Raw genomic sequence first — 21,681 nt, 5'->3', positions numbered from 1 at the left:
ATCTGGTAATTTTGTGCACAACAACCCTTGGGAACAAGGCCACAGCTCCCATCCTCTGCCACCATCCTGCTCTCCCTCCCAAGCACAGGACAAGACACGGATGTAAAGATGAAATATAATTCCTTTCCTCCTATTTTTTTTTTTTTTTTGTTTACAAAGCTGATTAAATGGAGCACCACCTTTGCCTAGAGGAGGCTTTTCTGCTCATTTGTTACTTGAAGTAATAATTTTTCCTCGTCAGGCCTGCGCGGCTGTGTCTGAAACGCCTGCGGGAAACGCTCCGGAGACATCGTTCCTCTGCTCTCGCTGCCTGGGGCACGACGGTGCCCGCGAGGGGAGCCCGAGTCAGCCCAGGACGCTCATCAAGGAGTTGCCCATGGCTGCAGTGAGCAAATTCCCCTCTGCAGACTCCAGTCGGGAAGTCCATAAAAGCTAATTCTGGAATGAACCCTCTATTACGCATGTAGAGACTGTCATTAGCAGATCTCCTCAGAAAAACATATTAAAATCTCTTTTAAGAAAATGAGGAATGTGGCTGCTGGCAGGTCTCTGGTGCAAAAGCAAGAGCTGGTTTTAATAAAGATTTCAAACTTTAGAAAGGAAAAGAGATACCATGAAGAACATACAAGCCCAGTAAAATCAAGAGTGAAATCATTATTCTTTACAAAATCGCAGTCGCCATTGGCTACAGAGACCTATGGCAAGGTTTGAATTTTTCTCACTGAAAAATGAAGCGCTACGTATTTCTGAAATAAATGAAATTAAATGTTAGCTCAGCATTAATTTTACTATTCTTCTACGGAAAAAAGAGGAGATTTGGGCCAGGACAGCAGCTCGACGCACCATGACACCGGCTGCACTTGCTAATTATGGATGTAACAAAGGACGGACGTACCCAGAGTCCACACCACATGTAAAGTGTTCTGCATTTGCAGTGTCAAGATAAAATCAAGACTAATGAACCTACCCAAATGGCGTAAGTAATATTTCTGAAACAGGCTGCACCTGATGCGTCCTTTACGTGGCGCGTCCGGTGACCTGGATGCCCAAGCCAATGCCCAACAACACGTGGGTGGAAGTCAGCCAATATTAGCATGGTTGCATTAATATTATTAATAAAATGAAAGATTCAGATGACAAAACACTTTAATTATTTCACTTCTTCATCAGTTCAGCATTCCAAGACTCAAAAAAAGGTTTAATATCTTTTTAAAGTTATCTTTTCTAGTCTCTTTTCTAAATTTAACTCATTTCCCCAAGATTCTATTTGGACGATTTCCATGGTGATGGTTGGAACTGGGTTAGAACTATCCAGGATCTCAAATTCTCCGCATTACTGTTTCAGAAATCTTCTCTTTGGCAGTGAATATTCATAGTTAACTGCAACACTTCGCACTCAGGAAATACCCTTTCCTCTTTTATTTTGGACAAATATTTGAATATTTTGTCTGCCCTCAAAAGCAGCAAAACAAATACAACGGGATCTCCCATCTGGAAGGGAATGTTTTGAGGCAGAAAGAGAAATAACAAATAATCCTTGGTATGCTTAATATTTTCCCGTGTGCTCCAAGGAAGGAGCATTTTGAGGTGGGACGATGGGCCGGACCCTCATCGCGGTGCATGTACGGGGGCAGCAGGTCCAGGGGGTCTCCAGGTTCTGGTCGTAGGGACCGTGGGGCAGGTGAATGCGGGGACACCCTCAATTCTGCTCACCCAGGGGTCCAACAGGCTCCTGCAGATCGGACGCCTTTCCCACAGCTTTCACTTTCCGGGCAGACTCGCCCACGTCAGGGATGGATAATTGCCATGCTGCTTCATTCCCCAGGCGCTCCTGGGTATCATCGTTTTATTTTGTGCCACTGCTGTTTAGTCGTCATCACAAGTCAGACCTGATGATTCAGGAAGTAACATTTTTGATGTAGTTTTGAAACACGCTTCTGTTAACCAAAGCATCTTTCTGTTGTGGGATTTCAGGAGACAAACGCCTTTGGGGAAATATTTCCGGCTCGGAAAAAAAAAAAAGGAAAAGTACTATCCAGGTCACAAGGCGGAAGAATAAACACCCTGCTCCGGTGGCAACAGCCAGGAGGAACGGTATAAATAGAGGGCTGTGGGGACAGAGGGATCACTCTGGCATCCCGCAGCCATCCGCGCGGCTCGGAGCTGGATCCCGGAGCTCCCGCCATGAGCTGTGCCGTCAGGCAGGTGGTCACCGCCTGCTCCCAGGGCAGGGGCAGCGCGGGCAGCTCGGCGGCCGGCAGCGCGAGGAAGGTCTCCTCCTCTTCCTCGGGAAGACACGCCGCCTATGACTTCGGTGGTGCGGTCGTCAATTTTTCCGGCGGCAGTTTGAGCGAGGGATTACTCGGGAAGCAGCTGAGCGCCGGCAGCGCCGCCGGCGGGAGCTTCGGAGCGACGCAGAGGGCTTGTTCCACCCTCGGATTCAGCGGCGGGGGCATCTGTGCTCGAGGCGTTGGTGGCGGTTTCACCAGGGCCAGCGCCGGTTGCGGTGATGGGATCTTATTTGCCAACAACGAGAAGGCGACGATGCAGAACCTCAACGACCGCTTGGCCTCCTACCTGGACAAGGTGCGGCTCCTGGAGGGAGACAACGCCGACCTGGAGTGCAAGATCAGGGAGTGGTACGCCAAGGTCGGGCCCAGCTGCGAGCCCCGGGACTACAGCTGTTTCCACAAGGAAATCGAAGACCTTCAAAACCAGGTAAACCATTGTTTTTCAAGAAAATGCTCGTATTTCTTTGGGCTTTGCTTTCTCATGTGGGTAGATTAGTGTCAAATGGCAGAGGCGGCAGCTGTGTCTCTGGAGGTGCCCGGGGAGCAATAATTTCTATGAGATGGGTGGTTTGAGGAAGGACACTGCGTTTACAGAGCTGAAGTTTCAGCACAGCCCGCCCCACCAAGCTGGCACGCAGGTTTCCCCACTGTAATGCCATCTAACCGATTAATAATCCCAACAGTTGGAATCATCACAAAATAAGTGGGTTGCGTTACCCCAAGTGGATGTTTCCTCCAGGGCCTCCTGTAGCCAGAGGAAGCCCAAATCTCCCTCCTACATTTTCTTTTCCAGATCCTCTGTGCAGCCATGGAGACGAACAAAATCCTTCTGAGTATCGATAACAACAGGATGACTGCTGATGATTTCAGAGTGAAGTGAGTACACACCTGCGCTGGACCGAGGGGTTCGCGCTGCCTGTGGATGGCAACGGGGAAATCCCAACACTCTGCTTGTCGTTCTGCCGCATTAAAATGCAAATCCCCATGAAAGGCACAGATACCAGTGACCGTGTTCATAGTATTGCATGCCTGAAGCTAAAGGAGAACGTGGTCCTAAATTTTTTCCCCACAAACTCAACTCAAGGGCTTGCCATGGTTTACTGCCACGCTGACTTTTCTTTGTTGCCTGTGGCTTCAGGTACGAGACCGAATGTGGTCTCCGGCAAAACGTGGATGCGGATATTTGCAATTTACGCCCCGTCCTGGATCAGCTGGCCAGCTGCAAGACCGACCTGCAGCTCCAGTGTGAGGCTCTCACTGAAGAGATGTGTTGTCTCAAGACGAACCACGAGGAGGTTAGATTGCCCCTTGCCCTTAGAGAAATGAGAAGAAAGAAGGAAGGTCCCCTCGAGTGTGAATATTACTGATACGGTGCATGTGTTCTCTGCAGGAGATGAGCTGTCTGAGGAAACAGGCGACCGGAGACGTGAGCGTGGAGGTCAATGCGTGTCCTGGCCCGGACCTGCGGAAGATCCTGGAGGACCTGAGGTGCCAGTATGAAACGCTGATGGAGCGCAACCGCAAGGAGACCGAGCAGTGGTACGCCTGCAAGGTACTACGGGCGCAGAGCTGCGCCCCGCTCTGCCCATTGGGGATAAACGAGAGGTTAGGAACGCTTAGTGGTGATATCTTAATATCAGCAAATCTGTCGTGATATGCTCAGCACCTCATTGCGCCGCTGTCAGGGCTCTTCTGTTCATGGCAGAAAGGCCACCGCGCGGTGTTACAGGGTCAGAGCGGAATGAAGGGGGTTGGAAACAGCCGGGTGTGCTGCAGAGTGCGCACGAGCGGTGGTGAAGCCAACGAGATGCTGTGGTGAGGAAAGGGCCGCTCTGTTCTAACTTTGCAGGCAGAGGAGGTGAATCTGGAGGTCGTCACAAGCAGCCAGGAGATCGAGTCAAGCAACAAACAGGTCACCGAGCTGAGACGTCAGCTGCAGGCCTTGGAAATCAACGTGCAAGCCCAGCTCACCATGGTAGGTGATGCCAGGAGGATGCGGATCTCAGACTCCCCGTGTGTCTTTAAAAAGCCGCACGACCAGAGTGGCACCTGCAGCCGGACGGGCTCAGCCTGCAGCACACCCAGGTACCTCTGTCTTGTTTCCATTCGCAGAAAGAAAACCTGGAATCCTCGCTGGCGGAAACCGAGTGTCGCTACAACAAATACCTGTCTGAGCTCCAGAGCCAGATCTCGTGCGTGGAGCAGCGGCTGGCTGAGATCCGAGCAGAGATGGAGTGTCAGAACCAGGAGTACAAGACCCTCCTGGACGTCAAATGCCGCTTGGAGCAAGAGATTCAGACCTACCACTGCCTGCTGGAGGGCGGACAGCAGGACATCATGTACGAGCCAGTAAAACCTCCGCGCTTTGACTTACAGGGATATGAAAATTCAGGATACACATCCTAAAATCAACACTGCGGTGAGGAACCAGTAGTGACCTGTTACCAGGCAGGACTTATTAGCAAGTCACGAGGCATTTGAGGATTTGGCTCTGATAGATGTCCAGAGTATGAGCCAGAGACCGTTCCCCGGTCTCAGGGCAGTGAATGCAGCCGGGAGAGGCCCCCAGAGCCCTCCCGGCACCGGGTGCAGCATCGCAGCTCCCCAGAGGGTTTTCACCGCACGGTGTTTTATGAGCACTGTCATTTACCTGAGCTTTATTGGCTTTGCAGCAGCTCAACAAGATTAGGGACTGGCAGCTGAGTTAACTGAAACAATAAATTATCTAAACAATTTCAGTTTCACACAACAATTTTAATTAAAGTTCGGGGAAATTTAATTTGTATGCAAAGCAGTTGGCTCTTCCCAGCCTCCCATGGCCTGAGATTTTGAAACAGCGAGGCATGCTGTTAATCTCATAAATGGCTGCGCACACACATAACCGACCTGCGCACCCACCTGCTCCGTGAGTTTGGAAAACTACGTGTTTTAATGGTGCTGCCCTGAGGTGGGCTCTCCGGTCCTAAGCTATATGCATGAAAAATCAGTTCTCGTTCCAAAACTCCAGTTGCAATGGATGAAATGATGCTCTCAGAATTTGTCTCAGAGCCTCGGGTAACCCCGAGTGCGTCAAGATGGAAAAGCAGCAGCTGTCGACAGGCAGGAGGGAGGATGTGCTAAGAGTTGCTCGTGGTTTGAAGGGGAAATGGCCGGGGATGGCTGAAGGGATGCAGGTAAAGCCAGGGGCAGGTCTCAAGGGTTTGGATGTCGGGGGCTTTGCTCACCAGCGCGGTTTCCTTTCCGCAGAGGGACGGTGGGCAGAGGAGCCCCCGCGACGGCTGCTGGGAGAAGCGGTGGACTCAAAGCCAGCCTGTGCCCGCCCTGCCTGCCCTGAGCTCCCGACCCGCGAGGTGAGCTGTGCTCTCAAAGTGCGACCACGACCTATTCAGTCCTGCTGTGTTCCTGGGGAAGAGGAGGAGAACAGACCTCCAGGCTTCTCGGGGTGGTCAAGAGGTGCTGGAGATGGTTTGTTTTTCCCGGAGAGAGGCAGAGCGGGGAGCCAGACCTGCACCAAAACCATTCTGTGGCTCCAGGATTCTCCGCAGGATCGCGGTTGTGAATGGTGTGGGTAGAGCACGGGGATTAATTGGACTGTAGTAGGAAGTAGTGGGGAGGGATGCGGCTACGGGGGTATTCATAAACCTAAGCATAGAAAATATATTCTATATTGGGGGTTAGTAGGATATGTGTTTAAATTAAAGACCTTCAGCACGACAGAAAAATGAGGTGGGGGAATCAAAGCCAGTCCAGTATATAAAATTCATCAAGTATGTAAAATTCAGCAAGTATATAAAATTAAGCAGGCTTGGGAGAAGAGAGAAAAGAAAGGCCAGTACAAGAGCAAGGGGCTGTAAGATGAAGCCGATGGGGTATGTGGAGGAAGCCCCTGACAAAGTACCGCTCCTGCTCTCCCCGGCAGGTCACGGCGACGAGAGCTTCCCCAGCCCCACGGCACAGCCCCCGGGACCTCCTCGGAGAACAAACCGTTCAGAAAAAGCCAGGCAAAAGTAACCCGACAGTTCTCAGTTCCGCTTGTGGCACCGGTGGGAAGGGACTTTGGGGACCGGTCGCCTTCCTGCCCCACGCTGCTGAATTCACCCCCGACGCTGCTCTGGGCCAGTCTCTGCTCTCACTCAGGCCAATCTGTTTTGCCATCGGTTGTCTAACGACTACCAAAGCTTGTCTCTAATAAAACTTTGCTACTACTGACAAAGCCTTGAGCCTGAGGAATAATTTCTACAGGTAAATATTTATACAAATATTTAAAAAATTGTTATGCAGATAGTTACAGTTATCATACACCTTTGGTTAGAAACCCACCTTTGATCTATTCCCACAAAGAAATCGTTACAAGGGGAAAAGAAATAGAAGCAATGATCCCATCTGTTGTGTCGGTCCTGATGAATTCCCTGTGGGATGGGGATGGGAGGGAGGATGGAAGGGACCGGTGATGTTGCCAAGAGGGACGTTTGTGACCAGGAGGCGTAAGGTGGGACATGAAGGTGACGAGGAAAACAACATCCAGAGAGGATGGACAGAGAGTCAAGGCAGCCAGACTGATGATCTTCTAGTGAGAGAGACTTCTGAGCCAAAACGGAGTTTTCATTAAAGTAGGTGTGTGCTAATATAATAAAATATAATATAATAAACTGTAATACACAACACCTTTGAGTTATTACGAATGGGCAGTAACAGGATAAAATCAAGAACAACACGTTTTCCCAAATAATAGCAAAGTAGTAATTTTGAAAGCAAAGCTCTGCTGGATTCGACACACCCTTGTGGTGGAGGAAAACAATTCCCAAAGAAAATGCCAAATAAAGAACCTCGAAATGGATTTTCAAAAAAGGCGAACAGGAAGAACCAGCTGGCAGCATGTGGGAAGATAAAAGGGTGAGAGAGATGATTATGTGGGAGAGAACTCTTTTAAAAGTCAGATACAATAAACAGCCAGGGAAAGAAAAAAAAAAGCTGGTATTTTATTACCACAGAGAAAGGAATGACGAGCACATTAAGCACATTCAGGAGCACAACTGCATTTTGCTGCTTGTGCAAGCAAAGACTCAAGAGCCAGCCCGTCCCTTCTGGCTGGCAGCAGCACCTAATGAATGTGTGAACGGTGCTCACGGGCCTCGCCGTGTGGCTCTTCAGTCCTTTTCTGTAATGAGACATCGGATGGGGTATGAGGACAAACCTTAGGCAGAGGCTTCTAACAGGGGTACCTCAGGGGACACGATGAGTCCGAATTAATGTCCATTTCTAAAGAAAGGAACAGCTCAGAGGTGTCTGGAATGACAACGTGGGACAAGCCGGAGCTTCACCACGCTGAGCTGTTCTCGTGGCAAAAATCACAGCAAAGATGGACTTTTGTTTCTTGCCCTGCAGAAAGCTTTGTCTGCTCATGGGTCACCTCTCGTGTGCTAAAACCCCCTTTGGTGGACGGGCTGTCCCCAGTCTGTCCCAGTAACAGACACTGCTTAGCCCTGTGGGGGTAATTGCTCTAAGTGCTCTTCTGCACAAGGTTTGTTTTAAATACTTTCTCTCCCAAGTTCTGTATCTCCTACACCACTAATTACACCCTGCATTTCAGTATTATTTCACCTGCCCCGGTGCTAACACAGCACCTCTAAGGTCAGCGCACAAAATGCAACGCAGAAATGAAAAGATGCCTCCCCTGCCCAATGAGTTTATAACCCGGACAGTGATGGGAAGTGACGATTGTGGAAACAGCACAGGGAGAGATGGGGAAGAGAAGATAAATGAAGTGCAGAGGACAAAGCGCCTGGGACAAGAGGATATGGGACACTGACTGCAGGCAAACTTGGATCCCACAGCCACCCACACCAGCACAAGGGCACTGCAGCTTGTAAAAGCCTGTTCTTTGCTCTTTTAACACGCAAATCTTGAAAAGCAAGGTTCTGTCGCTCTCAGGTGGGTTCAGGAGATGAACTGCGGTTGCTGGAGCAGATACAGGCTCTGTCTTGCACAGAGAGCAGACACGCATTAACTCCAGCACCAGCAGAAAAATTCCCTGCGGAGCGAACGTACCAGAGGTTTAAGACGCCAGTGAAGAAACAGAAAGAAAACAACTGGTTTTGTGAATCGCCAGTGCTGGAAACCAGCCGTGAGCGAAGGACCGCGCTGCACAAGGAGCTCTCCCTGATTACAGGCACTACACCTTTTTAATAGCAGACCATATGCTGGTGTGATGTATAAACTATAATTTCTCTATCAAAGTCTATTTTATAAAGTATGCAAACACAGTCTCACCCACACCCACAGTAACTATCTGTAGGGTTTGTGTTTGTGTTTACCGGCTTGTCTAACATTCATGAGGAATTATACAGATGGGTAAACCACCACTATAATCAAGCAGGAGATTTCTCAGCTCAGCACACCAAATAATACAATTTAAACTGCCCGTATGAGCCACATATCGAAAGTGCATTGAAACTATGAGACTTTTGAGTACAAGTATGAAATAAAGACAAAAAGAAGCTGCTGTGGGGAGGCTCTGGTTGCACCGGGGCTGCCTGTCTGTCCTGTCCGTCCGTACGGCGTCTGAGCGCGGGAAGCACCTGAACCCTCCAGTTCTACCTGGCAGGTTCTGCATTGACGCCCGCGGCTCTGCCGGCAGGGACCGTAGAATAAAGCCTGGTTTTCCTCCCATCCTAAAGCCTGGTTTTAACTCCCGTCCTGCCCTGCACACAGCTGCCCACGCAGGACTGAACCTGCTGCAGTTCCCTTCACCCATCGGTGTTCCCATCTGTCCCAATACAAATTCTCTTGCGCTTTTCTTCGCCGTGATAATCAGCAGCGCTCCCAGAGATGCAAATGCTGGCGAGTCTGGCTGCGCTATCACCGTCTGGCAGGCGCTGGGAGGAAATTAAAACCCTTCGCAAAAGGAGTCGGGGAGGACTGTGAGCTTCAGCAGGACGAGATCTGGTTCTGTCCACCTCCGTGTTCTGCTGAACGTGGAGATGTGAACAGTCAGCAAGAAAGACACTGAAACAGAGCAATCAGCTTGGTCTCTGAGGCGTATTTAAGACCTAGGATCATGCTGTTAGCAAACTCTTTGTGATAATTATTTCACTTGCCTCACAGGAGTTTTGCCAAACATGGTGGTATAAACCAATGAGTCATTAGCCAGAAAAAAAGTAATGGTCTGCATTTGAAAGATGGGAGCTTGAAGGTCTGGAGCCGGCTCTGTATCACATCAAAGAAGTGTTTAATAAGTGATGCCTAATGGCTATTATGCAAATTATTAGTGGTAATTACAAGTGACAAGATAAAATCATATTCCAGTGCGGTTGCACAAACATCACTGAAGCAATGCTTGTGAAAGCAAAGCTCTGTCAAATTATACACACCCTTCTTGTAGTTGACACAAGAAAACATTATCAGCTTTGATAAGTAAAGCGAGCAGAGCCTGGAAGAGACAGGCTGACACTTTGCGAAAAGGACGTGCAGCGGACAGACCCAGTTCCCACAGGACCAAACTCCACTGCCCACAACATCACCTGAAAATGTAACATCTCCCGGCCCCCTCCTGAGCTGCCCATCACTGGGGGTCAATATTTACATGTGTTACCCATTCATCCATTTTCAGATCTCCCTTTTTTCCTGTAACGCCCACAAGACTTAAGAGTCTTTGCGCTGGTGTTGTGCACAGGTTGGCCAGAGAGGTGGTGGATGAACCATCCCTGGAGACATCCCAGGCCAGGCTGGACGGGGCTCTGAGCACCCTCAGCTGGTGACGATGTCCCTGCTCATGGCAGGGGGAGCACTGGGGGAGCTGGGAAGGTCCCTTCAACCCAAACTGTTCCATTATTTCCTCCTGTCTTACACTTGAGGCTGGAAATCCTTTGGGGTGAGGGCTCAGCGTGGAGCCTGGAGCCCTGAGACACCCCCACGTGCCACCACGGGGTGCAGCAAACAGCTGCAGCCACCAGCACAGCGCAGGAAAAACCAACTGCCTTGAAAATACATGCTGGTTCATTCGGGAATGGCTTTTGGATGCATTTGCTGTATCAGTCCCATGTCCCAGTGCAACTGGGAGGATCCCAGGAAAGCTCCAAAAAATGTAATTATACCCCAAATATAAGTACTTTGGAAGAATTCTGTGATCATTTCTAAACTTCCCTGGCAAAATGTGGTTCTGTAGCCTGTGGAACTTTTAGCCAGGATGTACAAAAGGCTATTCAATGCTGCAAAAAACCTTGTTTTGTGGAGCAAGAGCTGTTCCTTCTTCCTCTCAGGTAACTGCTGAAAGAAGCAGGTGCAGGTGCTCCTTGCCCACCCACAGAGAAATGTCCAATATCTGCAATGTCTGCCCCTAAACCCAAAGGGCAAGAGAAGCCCCGTCAGCCCAGAGCTCTGTGCAGTATTAGGCAACTTTTTTCTGAAATCCTACACAGCAGAATCAAAGCTCCAAGCAATCCAGACATTATATTAATTTCTGTTGGCTCTTACAGCCCCACCCTGTCTTCAATTATCCTCCTCAAAATGAAGGATGAAAGGCAGAGTTACTCCCTATCCTCCTTTTTGCTCCTGATTTTCGCTCCTGTGAGTCTGGGCTGTGTGGGGAGCAGGGGGATGTGTTTCGAGGAGGAGGATGGACTTGTATTTCAGGCACTACCGTCTCAGCCAGGAATCTGAGCTCTGAGAGACTCCAGCAAGTTGTTTCACTGCACCAAAGGAATAATGAATATTTTAAGATGCTGCCAGGCGTCTTTTTATCATTTCTGATCTAAGTGAAGAAATAAATTATCTCACTGAGAGTCCTGGGTTATGCTGGTGGGAACACGAGCACATCTCTATATGCTTGGGGACCCTCTGTGACCATGGTGACAGAAGCCACCAGGAAAAGGGAGGTGACCAAGCGAATGTAGGTTGCTCCCAGGGCTCCCTGTCAAGTGTCACTCTCACCGCCAAGGAGGATTTATCACAACTGCTCCTGTAAATATGGACATAGTTGAGTGTAAAGTCACCTGTGAGTAAGAACCGCTTGGAAATTCCACCCTGTAGGGAACAGAAGCCTCCGTCCCCTGGAGAGCAGAATATCCTCTCGTGACAGCCGTCTGCTGGAGATGGGTATTGGCGCTGCCAGAGCCCGTTCTCCGAAGGCTCTTCTGGCAATTGCTTGCCCGGTTTTGGCGATCGCACTCCCAGCACCAGCCAGGCTGTGCTAATACCCAACACTACTCTGACCAACTCCGTTAAGAAATGCAGAAAGCTTTTCTCCTTCTTATTTTGTGCTCAACACAATCTCAGTAATGGCAAAGACTTGCTGGATCACATCTCACTCCACCCAGGGATCTGGATATATCGCCCACGGATGCTCCCTTCCTGCCATCTTTCTTTATCTACAATCACCACAAACTGAGGCAACATGGACAGCAATTAAAGTCATTGAAAAATAACTTCAGAGAGGTACTTCATACTCCTCAGGGACTCCCAACGTGTCTCAGGCTTGATCTCTGCACACTGTGAGCAAGTTGACTTCTTGCGTTTGCATGACCGGAGAAATATAATTCACAAATAGGGAATTAAACCCACGGGGGAATTACCTCAGTGGTTTAAGAAATCTCACAGCAAAGCTTTGTGCCAGGTGACAGACATCTACGCCACGGCACCCCTGCTCTTTGCACTACCACGGTCACTATCATTCACACTTTTCAGAAGTGAGAATTTATATTAATTTCCCCTTTTTCTTCCACATACTCTACCATAGCATGTGATATAAAAATGTTTATTGGACTAGGAATAAAATAAATATAAGTTAATAAAAGATAAAAGGCACTTTGATGTTATAAATACCAATGTTTCTTCTTTGTACATAATCTAGGGCAACTTTTTTTCTTGACTTGTTGTAAAGTTTGCATCATACAAAAAGCTGATGACTCATAAAACACATTATTTTACTTTTTGGAATAAGCTGCTGACATGTAAAGTATCTTCCTTGTGAACTGGGTTTTCTAGAGGGAAACTGCCCATGGGCTATTTATTCTTGGCATAAACAGCAAGACTAGCCAGCCCCGTGGGAAGAAGAAACACCCGGTAGGTGACACCCCCTTTGGAAGGTATAAATAGAGATCTGCGCAGCCACCGGCCTGCAGTCGGATTCAGTATCAAGCTGTGCATCTTGCTTTGGGCTTTGGGTTGGATCTGCAGCTGGCCTCAAAATGAGTTGTAGTATTAAGCAGACAACGGGCTCTCTCAGGGGCAGGACCAGCGGCGGCAGCTGCGTGATCGGTGGCGGTGGTGGTGGTGGCGGAGCGCGGATCTCCTCGGTCTCCTCTGGAAGATACACGACTTGCGGGATCGGTGGTAGCCGAGGGTTCTCTGGTAGAAGCTACTGCGGTGGTGTGAATTACGGAGGAGGGCTGAGCACCGGCAGCGTGGTTGGGGGAAACTATGGAGGCGGCTTAGGAGCTGCCGTCCTCGGAGGATGTTCAGGCATGGGGTTCAGCGGTGGCAGCGCTCGCTTCGGCGGTGGCATGGGAGGTGGCCTTGGGATGGGGCTTGGTGGAGGGGTAGGTGGAGGTGGTTTTGCTGGTGATGGCATTCTTCTTTCTGGTGACGAAAAGGTCACCATGCAGAACCTTAACGACCGCCTGGCTTCTTACCTGGACAAGGTGAGATGCCTGGAACAAGAAAACGCTGACCTGGAGTGCAGGATCAGGGAGTGGTACGCCAAGCAGGGCCCCTTTTGTGAGCCCCGGGACTACAGCTGCTATTATAAAGAAATCGAAGATCTGCAAAACCAGGTAACGTCACTTCTCAGCCGCTTTCTCCCTTGTAAGCTTCTCCCATGCTGTTGGTTCACAACTTGATGCAGTTACCAAGAGTAACGTTTCATTATTGGAAAATGCTTTTTCATAAACAGCCACTAAGCCCTGGAGCTCAGAGGTGAAAACCTCGAGTGTTTGGACTGTTTCCATTGCTTTTATCCATCAGATACATCTGAAGGAGAAAATGTTCTCTTCACAGAACACATCTGGATTGGCTCAGTAGTCTTTCTGAATTAGGTTTGTGCCAGGATGTTTAGTAGATATATGCCAAGAAAGCAACTTAAAGAGAAATAAATAATGGATCACATCGATTTGCCTGAATTTATACTATTCTGTCATCAGTCTTGCAGAATTCCAGTTGAACATTATTCCTTTTTATACAACTTTACTCTTTCATAGAGAATGGGGAAACATCTGACATCTAATCTAATTAAGATCAAAGAGAGCGTTGCCATAACACATTTGGAGTATGCAATTTAAAATTAAAAACATTTGTTTGTAAAGTGTGTTTGGCAAACAGTCTAGGATGCCAATGCAGAGAGAAGAATAAAGTGAAAAGAATCCAGGAAGCAGACAGAATGAGACAGACTTATAATTAAGTAGTGAAGCAAAGCTTCTAAATCTCTTACCCACGAAAGTAAGGTTCAGATTTAAAAGAGTAGGTGGATTGTGGCCGCTGCTGGACTTGAGGACTGACAGAGTGAATATTCTCTTTTTCCAGATTGTCTGTGCAACCATAGACAACAACAAGATCATTCTGAACATCGATAACAGCAGGATGACAGCCGACGACTTCCGAGTGAAGTGAGTGTCCCCAGGCTGTCCCCTTTGTCACCGAGAGCTGCTGAGAAGGAGCTCTCAGTGCTCCTGCTCAGGACAGGCTGGAGGCTACACAGATAAACTCTTTCATCCACCGTCTCTAGAGCTGCCTTAATTAGTGGCAGTTCCAAGATGGAAAGTTTGGGCCAAGAAGGTATTTGTGGGTGGAGATGAGAGTTAATCACAGAATCCCAGAATGTCAGGGGTTGGAAGGGACCTGGAAAGCTCATCCAGTGCAATAATCCCTCCGCTGGAGCAGGAACACCCAGCTGAGGTTATAAGGAAGGTGTCCAGGTGGGTTTGAATGAGTTCTGAATGAGTTCTGAAGGAGCTCTGAATGAGTTCTCAATGAGTTCTGAATGAGTTCTCAATGAGTTCTGAACGAGTTCTGAATGAGTTCTTCAGAAAGCAGAAGGGACCCACAGGAGGGACCAGCATGGGCTCATCTGAGCTGCCATTCTGGCTCGTGGTGTCTTTCAAAGGGGAAACATTTGTTTATTCTTGTTGGGTTAACAGCACCTCCATCCCGTGCGAAAGCTCCAGAGGAGGAACACTGAGAGCAGATTTAACGGAGCGAGCCCCACGCTGCTTTGCTTGGCGTTCTGTGAGGCTAGCGAGGAAAATACTGCACGAAAAACGGGCGGTCGAATGAAAAAAGAGCAAACGGTGGTGTCAGACGCTGATGACTCTTCCTTGTGTTCTTCCTCGCTGCCAGGTACGAGACGGAGCTGGCCCTTCGCCAGAGCGTGGAGGCCGACATCAACGGCTTACGCCAAGTCCTGGACCAGCTGACGCTCTGCAGGTCGGACCTGGAGGCGCAGCTGGAGTCGCTGCGGGAGGAGCTTTGCTGCCTCAAGAAGAACCACGAGGAGGTAGGTCCTGCCCCCCACGTCTCCACAGACGGAATTTGTGCAGCATCCATCGCCCTCCCTGTCCGTGGTCCCCACCCTGGGGTGCTGGCTGAGTAGGGGCCAGTGGCTGATGGAGATAATAGGTGTTAATTGGGAGCTGTGGGTGTCCAGCAAAGACCCTCTCTGGGTTGTGCTCCCTCAGTTTCTCCTTTCTTTTTAAAAACAATGACTTGATCTGGATGTTGTTTCCAGGAAATGAACTGTCTGAGGAAACAATCGACTGGAGATGTGAGCGTGGAGGTCAATGCCTGTCCCGGCCCAGACCTCAGAAAGATCCTGGAGGAGATGAGGTGTCAGTATGAAACGCTGATCGAGCGCAATCGCAAAGAAGTCGAGGATTGGTATGAGTGCAAGGTGAGTGAATCTAGCCCTGACTTTCCGCAGCTAACACCCAGGCAATGTTTCCACAGTGACTGGTTACACATTAAAACCAATTAAAACCACAATATACTGTAACAGCGTTCAGCTTTGATTTAAATGGGCCAAGTGACAGAGGGGATGCTGCCACTGTGTGTCCATTCCATGGGGTGACAGGAATGACTCCGTTAGTCAGACCTGAAGCTTTGCAAAGCAGTAAGTACTGAGAACTGGACTATGGGAAGAGCAAGGGGAATGATGAGCAGGGCTTACGCTCCATTAGGATGAAAGAGCTCGCCCAAACCTTCCTCATTTCTGTCAACTTCTTTTATGCCAGCTTCTCTGCTCTTTCCTTAATACTTAATCTGACTGACATGAAACATTCCCTGAAGCTCTTTACTCTGGATTGGTGATTTTCAGATTGAGGAGGTGAATCGGGAGGTGATTACAAGCGGTCAGGAGGTGGAGACGTGCAACAACCAGGTTACGGATCTGAGACGCCAATTGCAAGCCCTGGAGATCGATCTCCAGGCTCAGCTCAGCCAGGTGGGTGCTGTGCTGCTGCAAAGCTCAGCTCAGTTAGGCTTTGATGTAAGAACTGGTCGTTTAAACGTTTGCGTTGTGCCCCATGTCACTCCTCAGAGGGACAACCTGGAATCCTCGCTGGCTGAGACAGAGTGTCGCTACAACAACCACCTGGCTGAGCTCCAGAGCCAGATCACGTGCGTGGAGCAGCAGCTGGCGGATCTGCGGGCAGAGATGGAGTGTCAGAACCAGGAGTACAAGATCCTGCTGGACGTCAAGTGCCGCCTGGAGCAGGAGATCCACACGTACCGCTGCCTGCTGGAGGGCGGACAGCAGGACCTCATGTAAGTTGCTTAAGATGCACCGAACAGCACAATAAAATGCACATATCCTGGGTGTTTTAATGTAAAAGCAAAGCGAGCAACAGGTGGAGGCAAAAATGAAAACAGATTGAGAGCAGCAGGGACAATGGAAAGTTGTAGTTCTAGTTTATAATTTCCTTATCTAAAATGCTGTTTTCCTGTTCCCTCAGTCAGCAAGGAGGAATTGGTCAGTCTTCGGGTCTAGGAGGAGGAGTTGCAAGGACAAGTGGAATAGGAGGAGGAGGTATCATTAGAACAAGCCACACTTACACGTCGTCTGCCCAGATACCAACCTGTGCAGCCGCGGAGATACAAGGTAAGAACTGCAAGAGCTTTCTCTATTCTAACGCAACAAGGGCCTTTCCCACGGAGCTTACGGGTGTAAGGAGGGAGGGGGAAGAGGGATGGAAGGGAGAAGGGCAGACAGCAGGCAGGCAAGGCACAGGGAACGGGAAGGAGGGAGTGACATGAAATCTTGGACAAAGGAAAGAGTAAGAGAAAGCAAAGTACCTGGAAATCAGGAGAAAAAGCAGGAATAATGAGAATACTGGCAGAAAACTACCATATTTTAAGGGGAAACTTCCAGCAAACTGAAAAAGAAAGAAATACAGTAGCAGTTGGTCCAGGAGAATGAGAGCGAGCAGGGGCTTTGTTCTGGCAATGACCTTATTGCAGTTCCCTCACTGACGGAGCTGGTGCCACATCTGCAGCTTCCACCATTGGGCATTTTTATGGAACAGGGCAAACCACGCTCAAGCCAGATACACATCCCATCTGCCTGACTGGCAGGTAACAACCAGACCTTTCCAGGAAGGGATGGTATTTATCTGAAATTCTAATCGAATTGGCTTGAGAAATGATCACGTGTATGGAATGACAGTGTGGGAAAGAATCTATTTTTGCCATAAACAAAGTAATGTTTCCTTTGATCTCCCCAGTGCCCTGCAGAAGGATTTGTGATTAAGCAGAGAAATGAGAATATTCAACAAGAGAACCCTGAAGCAGAGCCACGGATAAAGAGAGAGAATATTTACTGTACGCGTCTGCAAAGAGCAACGAGCTCTTTCGTATTACTCAGCACCGCTAAGCAATGTGTCAGAGGGATAAGCAGAGCGTTGGGCCACATTCTGCTTTATTTTGCTATTTGCTTTTTTCCAGTCTGTATTTCTGCATGTGCCCAACCACCATGACTATTGCTGGAGTCAACCAGTAGTATAATCACTAATGTGCCTGATGGTGAAAAAAATGTCTCTAATAAAACTTTGCTTCTGCCTGATGCAATCAAGAAACCTGTGTCTGGAATGTGAGTTCCTTTAGAAAATCAGGTGTTGGTCCAGGGTCACGTAGACTGGTTGGGATCACACTGCACTGGGAACAAAGCTGCTTTGTCGTAAGATCCTCCAGGATCCACACAGACGCCCGTGTGCTTCCCGCAGAACATGGTGCTAAAACACAATTTGAGATACACGTTGAAAGTCAGTGATGGAACATCTGGAGACAAGTTGCCATGACCCCCACCTGGCGCTGACACATCTGGGCTGTGCCCTCTCACACTTCATCCAGCCTGGGGGCTGGGATTAGGTTGAAGAGGGGATCTTGGTCTCCACAACTGATTAAATATCTGCCCATGGTTTATATTCTAACCTATCTCTTTCATTTTATAGTAAAAAGTTTATAGGCAAAAAGTTTATAGGCAAAAAGTTTATTTCCTATGTGTTTTCACATAATGACTGAGCCATTTACTGGTCATCCCTCTATCTCAAGGAGTTTCAACCTGGACATCAGGAACAGTTGAAAAATCCCACTTAGATTAAACACACCTTCTTTGGAGAACTGGGGAGGATGGGAGCTGAAAAAGTGCAGCTCAACAGGGAATACAATGGAGCAAAAAGCCAGGTAGGGCAGTTGGATACTCAGAGCCATTAGGGCTTAGACATCCCAAGCAAAGCAAAGATTCTTCCCCGACCAACAGCAGCCGTGTGGCTGGTGCCGAGTCAGCAGGGACGGGCACGGTGCTGCGTGTGTGTCTGACACCGGCGTGCCCAGAGCAGCCAGGGCAGCAGTTTGGGGGCTCGGGGCCCTGGGGCGCTTCTGGTGGGCGCAGCCGTGGGAACCGGCCGCGGTGAGCGGGCAGAGTCAGTCTGGGCTTGGAGGATTTTCACTTGAAAGCCATTATGAGCTGGAGGGTGTTTTGGGGATTAAATCACCCGTTGGTCCAGAAAACCCAGTAGTGATGGGTTTTACGTGTCCACTCCACCCTGCACGTTCACAGCTACAAGCGCGGCGCTGGATGCGGCTGCTGTTAGTTTGGGTACACTGTGATGTGGTTGTTGTAGAAAGAGTCATATGATGACCTGGTAAAGAAAAACTGGTTATTCCTTTTCCCTCCAAAGCTGGAGGTTATGAACAACCAGCCTTGCAGTGGGGGAGTAGAAAGGGTATAAAAAACATTTCAGGACCATACATGGAGTATAGTAAGGCACACTTTGCTAGCGTCAGCTCTTTTGTAGACACCAATTTATCTGTTACTAGAGAAACAGACTTAACACAACCTGAAGCCTTCCAGGAAAGCAGCATCTCCAAGGCCCCTAGCAAGTGTCTGAAGATGCTCTATCATTAATTTATCAGGGAACAGGTTAAAGTTGCCCTTCTCCTGCTGTACAAGCCCACAGACAGAAGATGCCTCAGTGGTATTTCTTCTCTTTCATCTACCAGACACTAAACCCAGTAGTAACCAGGGGCTCAAACACAATAAGAAAACGCAGCACTGGAACAACTGGTGGCCACAGGCAGAAGCTTTTAAACCAAGACCCTAAATCAAGTCTTCTTTACATTCCCCTTGGTTGGGCTCCTCTGTGTACATCCAAGTTGTTCTCAGAGCTTTCACTGAGAAGCTGGAAAGCAAATCTTTCCCTTTTCCTTTCCCATTGTCTTCTCTTGCCTTGTTTAGTGAAAAAAAAGAGACAGTCAGAGAACCCCATGCTGGCCTCAACCCTTCCCCATCTACCAATCCCCACACTCTCATTTCTGAAAATACAAAGAACCTGTGCTGAGGCTCTTCCAGTTTTCAGTCTTTCAGCACTAGGCTACCCACGATATACAAAAGCTTGACCATCTCTTTGGGGAGCCCCAGCTGATTCCCACCAGCTCTGGGCTCGTCTCCTCTTGCAAACTGCTGCTCACACCCGAAGCCGATTCCCTGTGTTCCTATCAAACCTTTCCCACTCTTCCCGCCAGGTCCGAAGCGCATGCGCTTTCACAAAGGAGCTGTCCTAAATTCCTGAGACGTGAAAGAGACCTAATGACACGGCCAGAAGGACTCTAATGATCCAGACTTTATGAATATGCCTCTGGAAAGTCCCCAGGGCCGTACAGACTCGGCTCTTGAGACGCTGTGATGTTGTTTGTGGACCTACGATTGGAGATGCGTCTGGAAAGCAGCTCATGAGAAGGGAGCTTGTGATAAACAGCTCCCCAGCAGAAAACATCCTGGAAACAACCTGTATATTAAAGAGCCGCAAATTATGGAGCTGCAGACCTTGGGCTGGAAAATACATTTCCATGAGATTTCCATATTTCTTTGTGCTAATGAGACAGACCCAGGTAGCTTATGAGTTCAAATAATTGAATGAAAATAGGAGGGAAAACTTAATTTTTTTTTAAGGTCTTCAGAACAATTATTTAACTTTATTTTAGCTTAACTAGTGCATCCATTTCCTGAAGACAAAGAAGGAAAATAGCAACAAAGAGGGCAGGCGGGGATCCTGCGCAAAGCTGCTTGCTGAAAACCATCAGCAGAAAGATGTGGGTCTAATGGATAAAGCTACAGGGTCCCAGGGGGGCCAATGTACCTCCAAAGAGCAGGAGCCATCCTTCCTTCTCTCCACACTAATTACCGCAATCGGCACGTAGACATCTTCCACTCCCACAAGGGAGTAAGTCATCCCGTGTTTCTGCCTGCATCGCTCTGATGTGCTAAAATGATAACTGGGGAGCAGGGGAAGGAATGTGCGCTCGCTTCAGAAAAGATGCTGCAGACAGCTCTTGGGAAACTGCTGGGGAATCATCCGCAGCGCAGGCAAAGCTTCGAGCCATGCAGCATTACATCAGTTTCGGTTCATTCTTACCACCACGCCCTGACTCCAATTATGTTCTCCAGTCCTGGTAATGAAATCCGCATATTCCTTCCTATGCACAATCAGTTTATTAGAGTTTTCACCTATTCTGAGCTTTTCGTATGAAGGGAGGGAGTGGAGCGCAGCACTGAGCGCTGCAGACCTGGGTGACCTCAGACTCTGCCACAGTCACGTTGTCTTTGAGCAAATCAGTCTGAGCAAACCTCTCTGTCTCCAGCCCGACGGAGATACCGGTGGAATGCTGCTGGCTTTCATCCTGCTGGACAAGCAACGTCCAAGGAAGCAAAGATAAGAGGAGGCATCTTTTCAACACAAATAAGGAGCATAAGAGCAATAAAATGATGGGTCAATCAATGAATTCTGGGATAATTCGGTCTTTCACTAAGTGGGATGGTTTATTGCCACAATGATAGTGATTCCAATCCACGGCCCTGACACGGAGTGAGGATGTGAGCAGGAGTTTGCGCTCACTTGTTCTCCGGTGAAGCAGGTTTGGAGAATCTCTTGCAGCGAACGGTTCGTGTCGGAAAGCTGTGGAACGCCTGTCTCCTGCTCTAGGACCAGCAGAAACAGGTTCTCCCTGCAGAGAAGGCCATTGCTCTTGAGTCTCAGCAAAACATCTCAGGAAAGGGAGCTTAGCCTCAGTTTTGATGTCAGAAGAGTGAAAGGATTCTTACTTTAAGTTTCTCTGCCTAGTTAAGATTTGGAGACATTAGTGATAGAGAAGAACCTCTAGCTTGTACTTAATCTCTGTTCTCCAAGCCAGTGTAGAACTGTATTGGGCAGCGATTGCTCTGCCAGCTGTACCAGCAATTCTGTTCCACATTTCCTAGGACAATAGTCCCAAACGTCTCCTACAACACAGCACAGGATGACAGAGAAACTGCCCACAGGATCTTTCCACTCTCGTCCACCATCTCAAAACACCCACCCTTCCCCAGCACAACCCCTGTCCACAACGAGGAAAACTGCAGAAATATCTTCCACTGAACAACAGGAAATATTTAAAGTACTTTTACCTCGCTTTACACTCTCCACATAGAGAAACAAATCCTTTGTGAATTACTGGACCATATATGAAGAACCTTTCATCCTCGGCCATTAAGAGGTCGCTCCATGGTCTCGCTTCTCGTTAGCAGAGCGTTCTGGATTTGTCCTTTTGCCAATGGAGAGACTTACAGGTTAATCTCTGTGTCTCTGATCTTTCCACAAAGTTCTTACCTCACTCCTCGTACATCATTCAAGAGTCAAACTTTGTGCTTATTCTTTCTTTTTAATCTTTCGTATTCCAGCATCAGCACCCTGCATGAAAACTGCTTATTCAACTCAAAATAAAATGAAAAAAATTAATGAGAGATAAAGAGCTCTTTGATGCAATAACCTTTAATGATTTCTTCCTGGTATATAATTTAGGACAGTGTTTTTCCTGGCTTAATGTTGTAAGTTTGCATCACAAACAAAAAGCTGATGACTCATAAAACATTATT

The 21,681-nt window shown here is 48.5% G+C and overlaps 2 protein-coding genes across 2 annotated transcripts; both read left to right on the top strand.

Annotated features, from left to right (window-relative positions):
* Nucleotides 1-2,184: 2,184 nt before the first annotated feature.
* Nucleotides 2,185-4,697, top strand: LOC309449067 (keratin, type I cytoskeletal 19-like; the record flags this gene model as incomplete). Its single annotated transcript, XM_082070978.1, has 6 exons — nucleotides 2,185-2,718; nucleotides 3,085-3,167; nucleotides 3,430-3,586; nucleotides 3,682-3,843; nucleotides 4,141-4,266; nucleotides 4,404-4,697. The coding sequence occupies 6 exons, from the start codon at nucleotides 2,185-2,187 to the stop codon at nucleotides 4,695-4,697; spliced, it is 1,356 nt and encodes a 451-aa protein (XP_081927104.1).
* A 7,778-nt stretch (nucleotides 4,698-12,475) lies between these two features.
* Nucleotides 12,476-17,022, top strand: LOC309448875 (keratin, type I cytoskeletal 19-like; the record flags this gene model as incomplete). Its single annotated transcript, XM_082070721.1, has 8 exons — nucleotides 12,476-13,060; nucleotides 13,806-13,888; nucleotides 14,619-14,775; nucleotides 15,007-15,168; nucleotides 15,592-15,717; nucleotides 15,814-16,040; nucleotides 16,229-16,374; nucleotides 16,997-17,022. The coding sequence occupies 8 exons, from the start codon at nucleotides 12,476-12,478 to the stop codon at nucleotides 17,020-17,022; spliced, it is 1,512 nt and encodes a 503-aa protein (XP_081926847.1).
* Between the last annotated feature and the right edge of the window lie 4,659 nt (nucleotides 17,023-21,681).

This window comes from Streptopelia decaocto (assembly GCF_964273445.1).
Source record: "Streptopelia decaocto genome assembly, chromosome: 22".
NCBI lineage: Eukaryota > Metazoa > Chordata > Aves > Columbiformes > Columbidae > Streptopelia > Streptopelia decaocto.
Note: the sequence above shows the minus strand (reverse complement) of the source record. Positions and strands in the feature narration are given on the sequence as shown.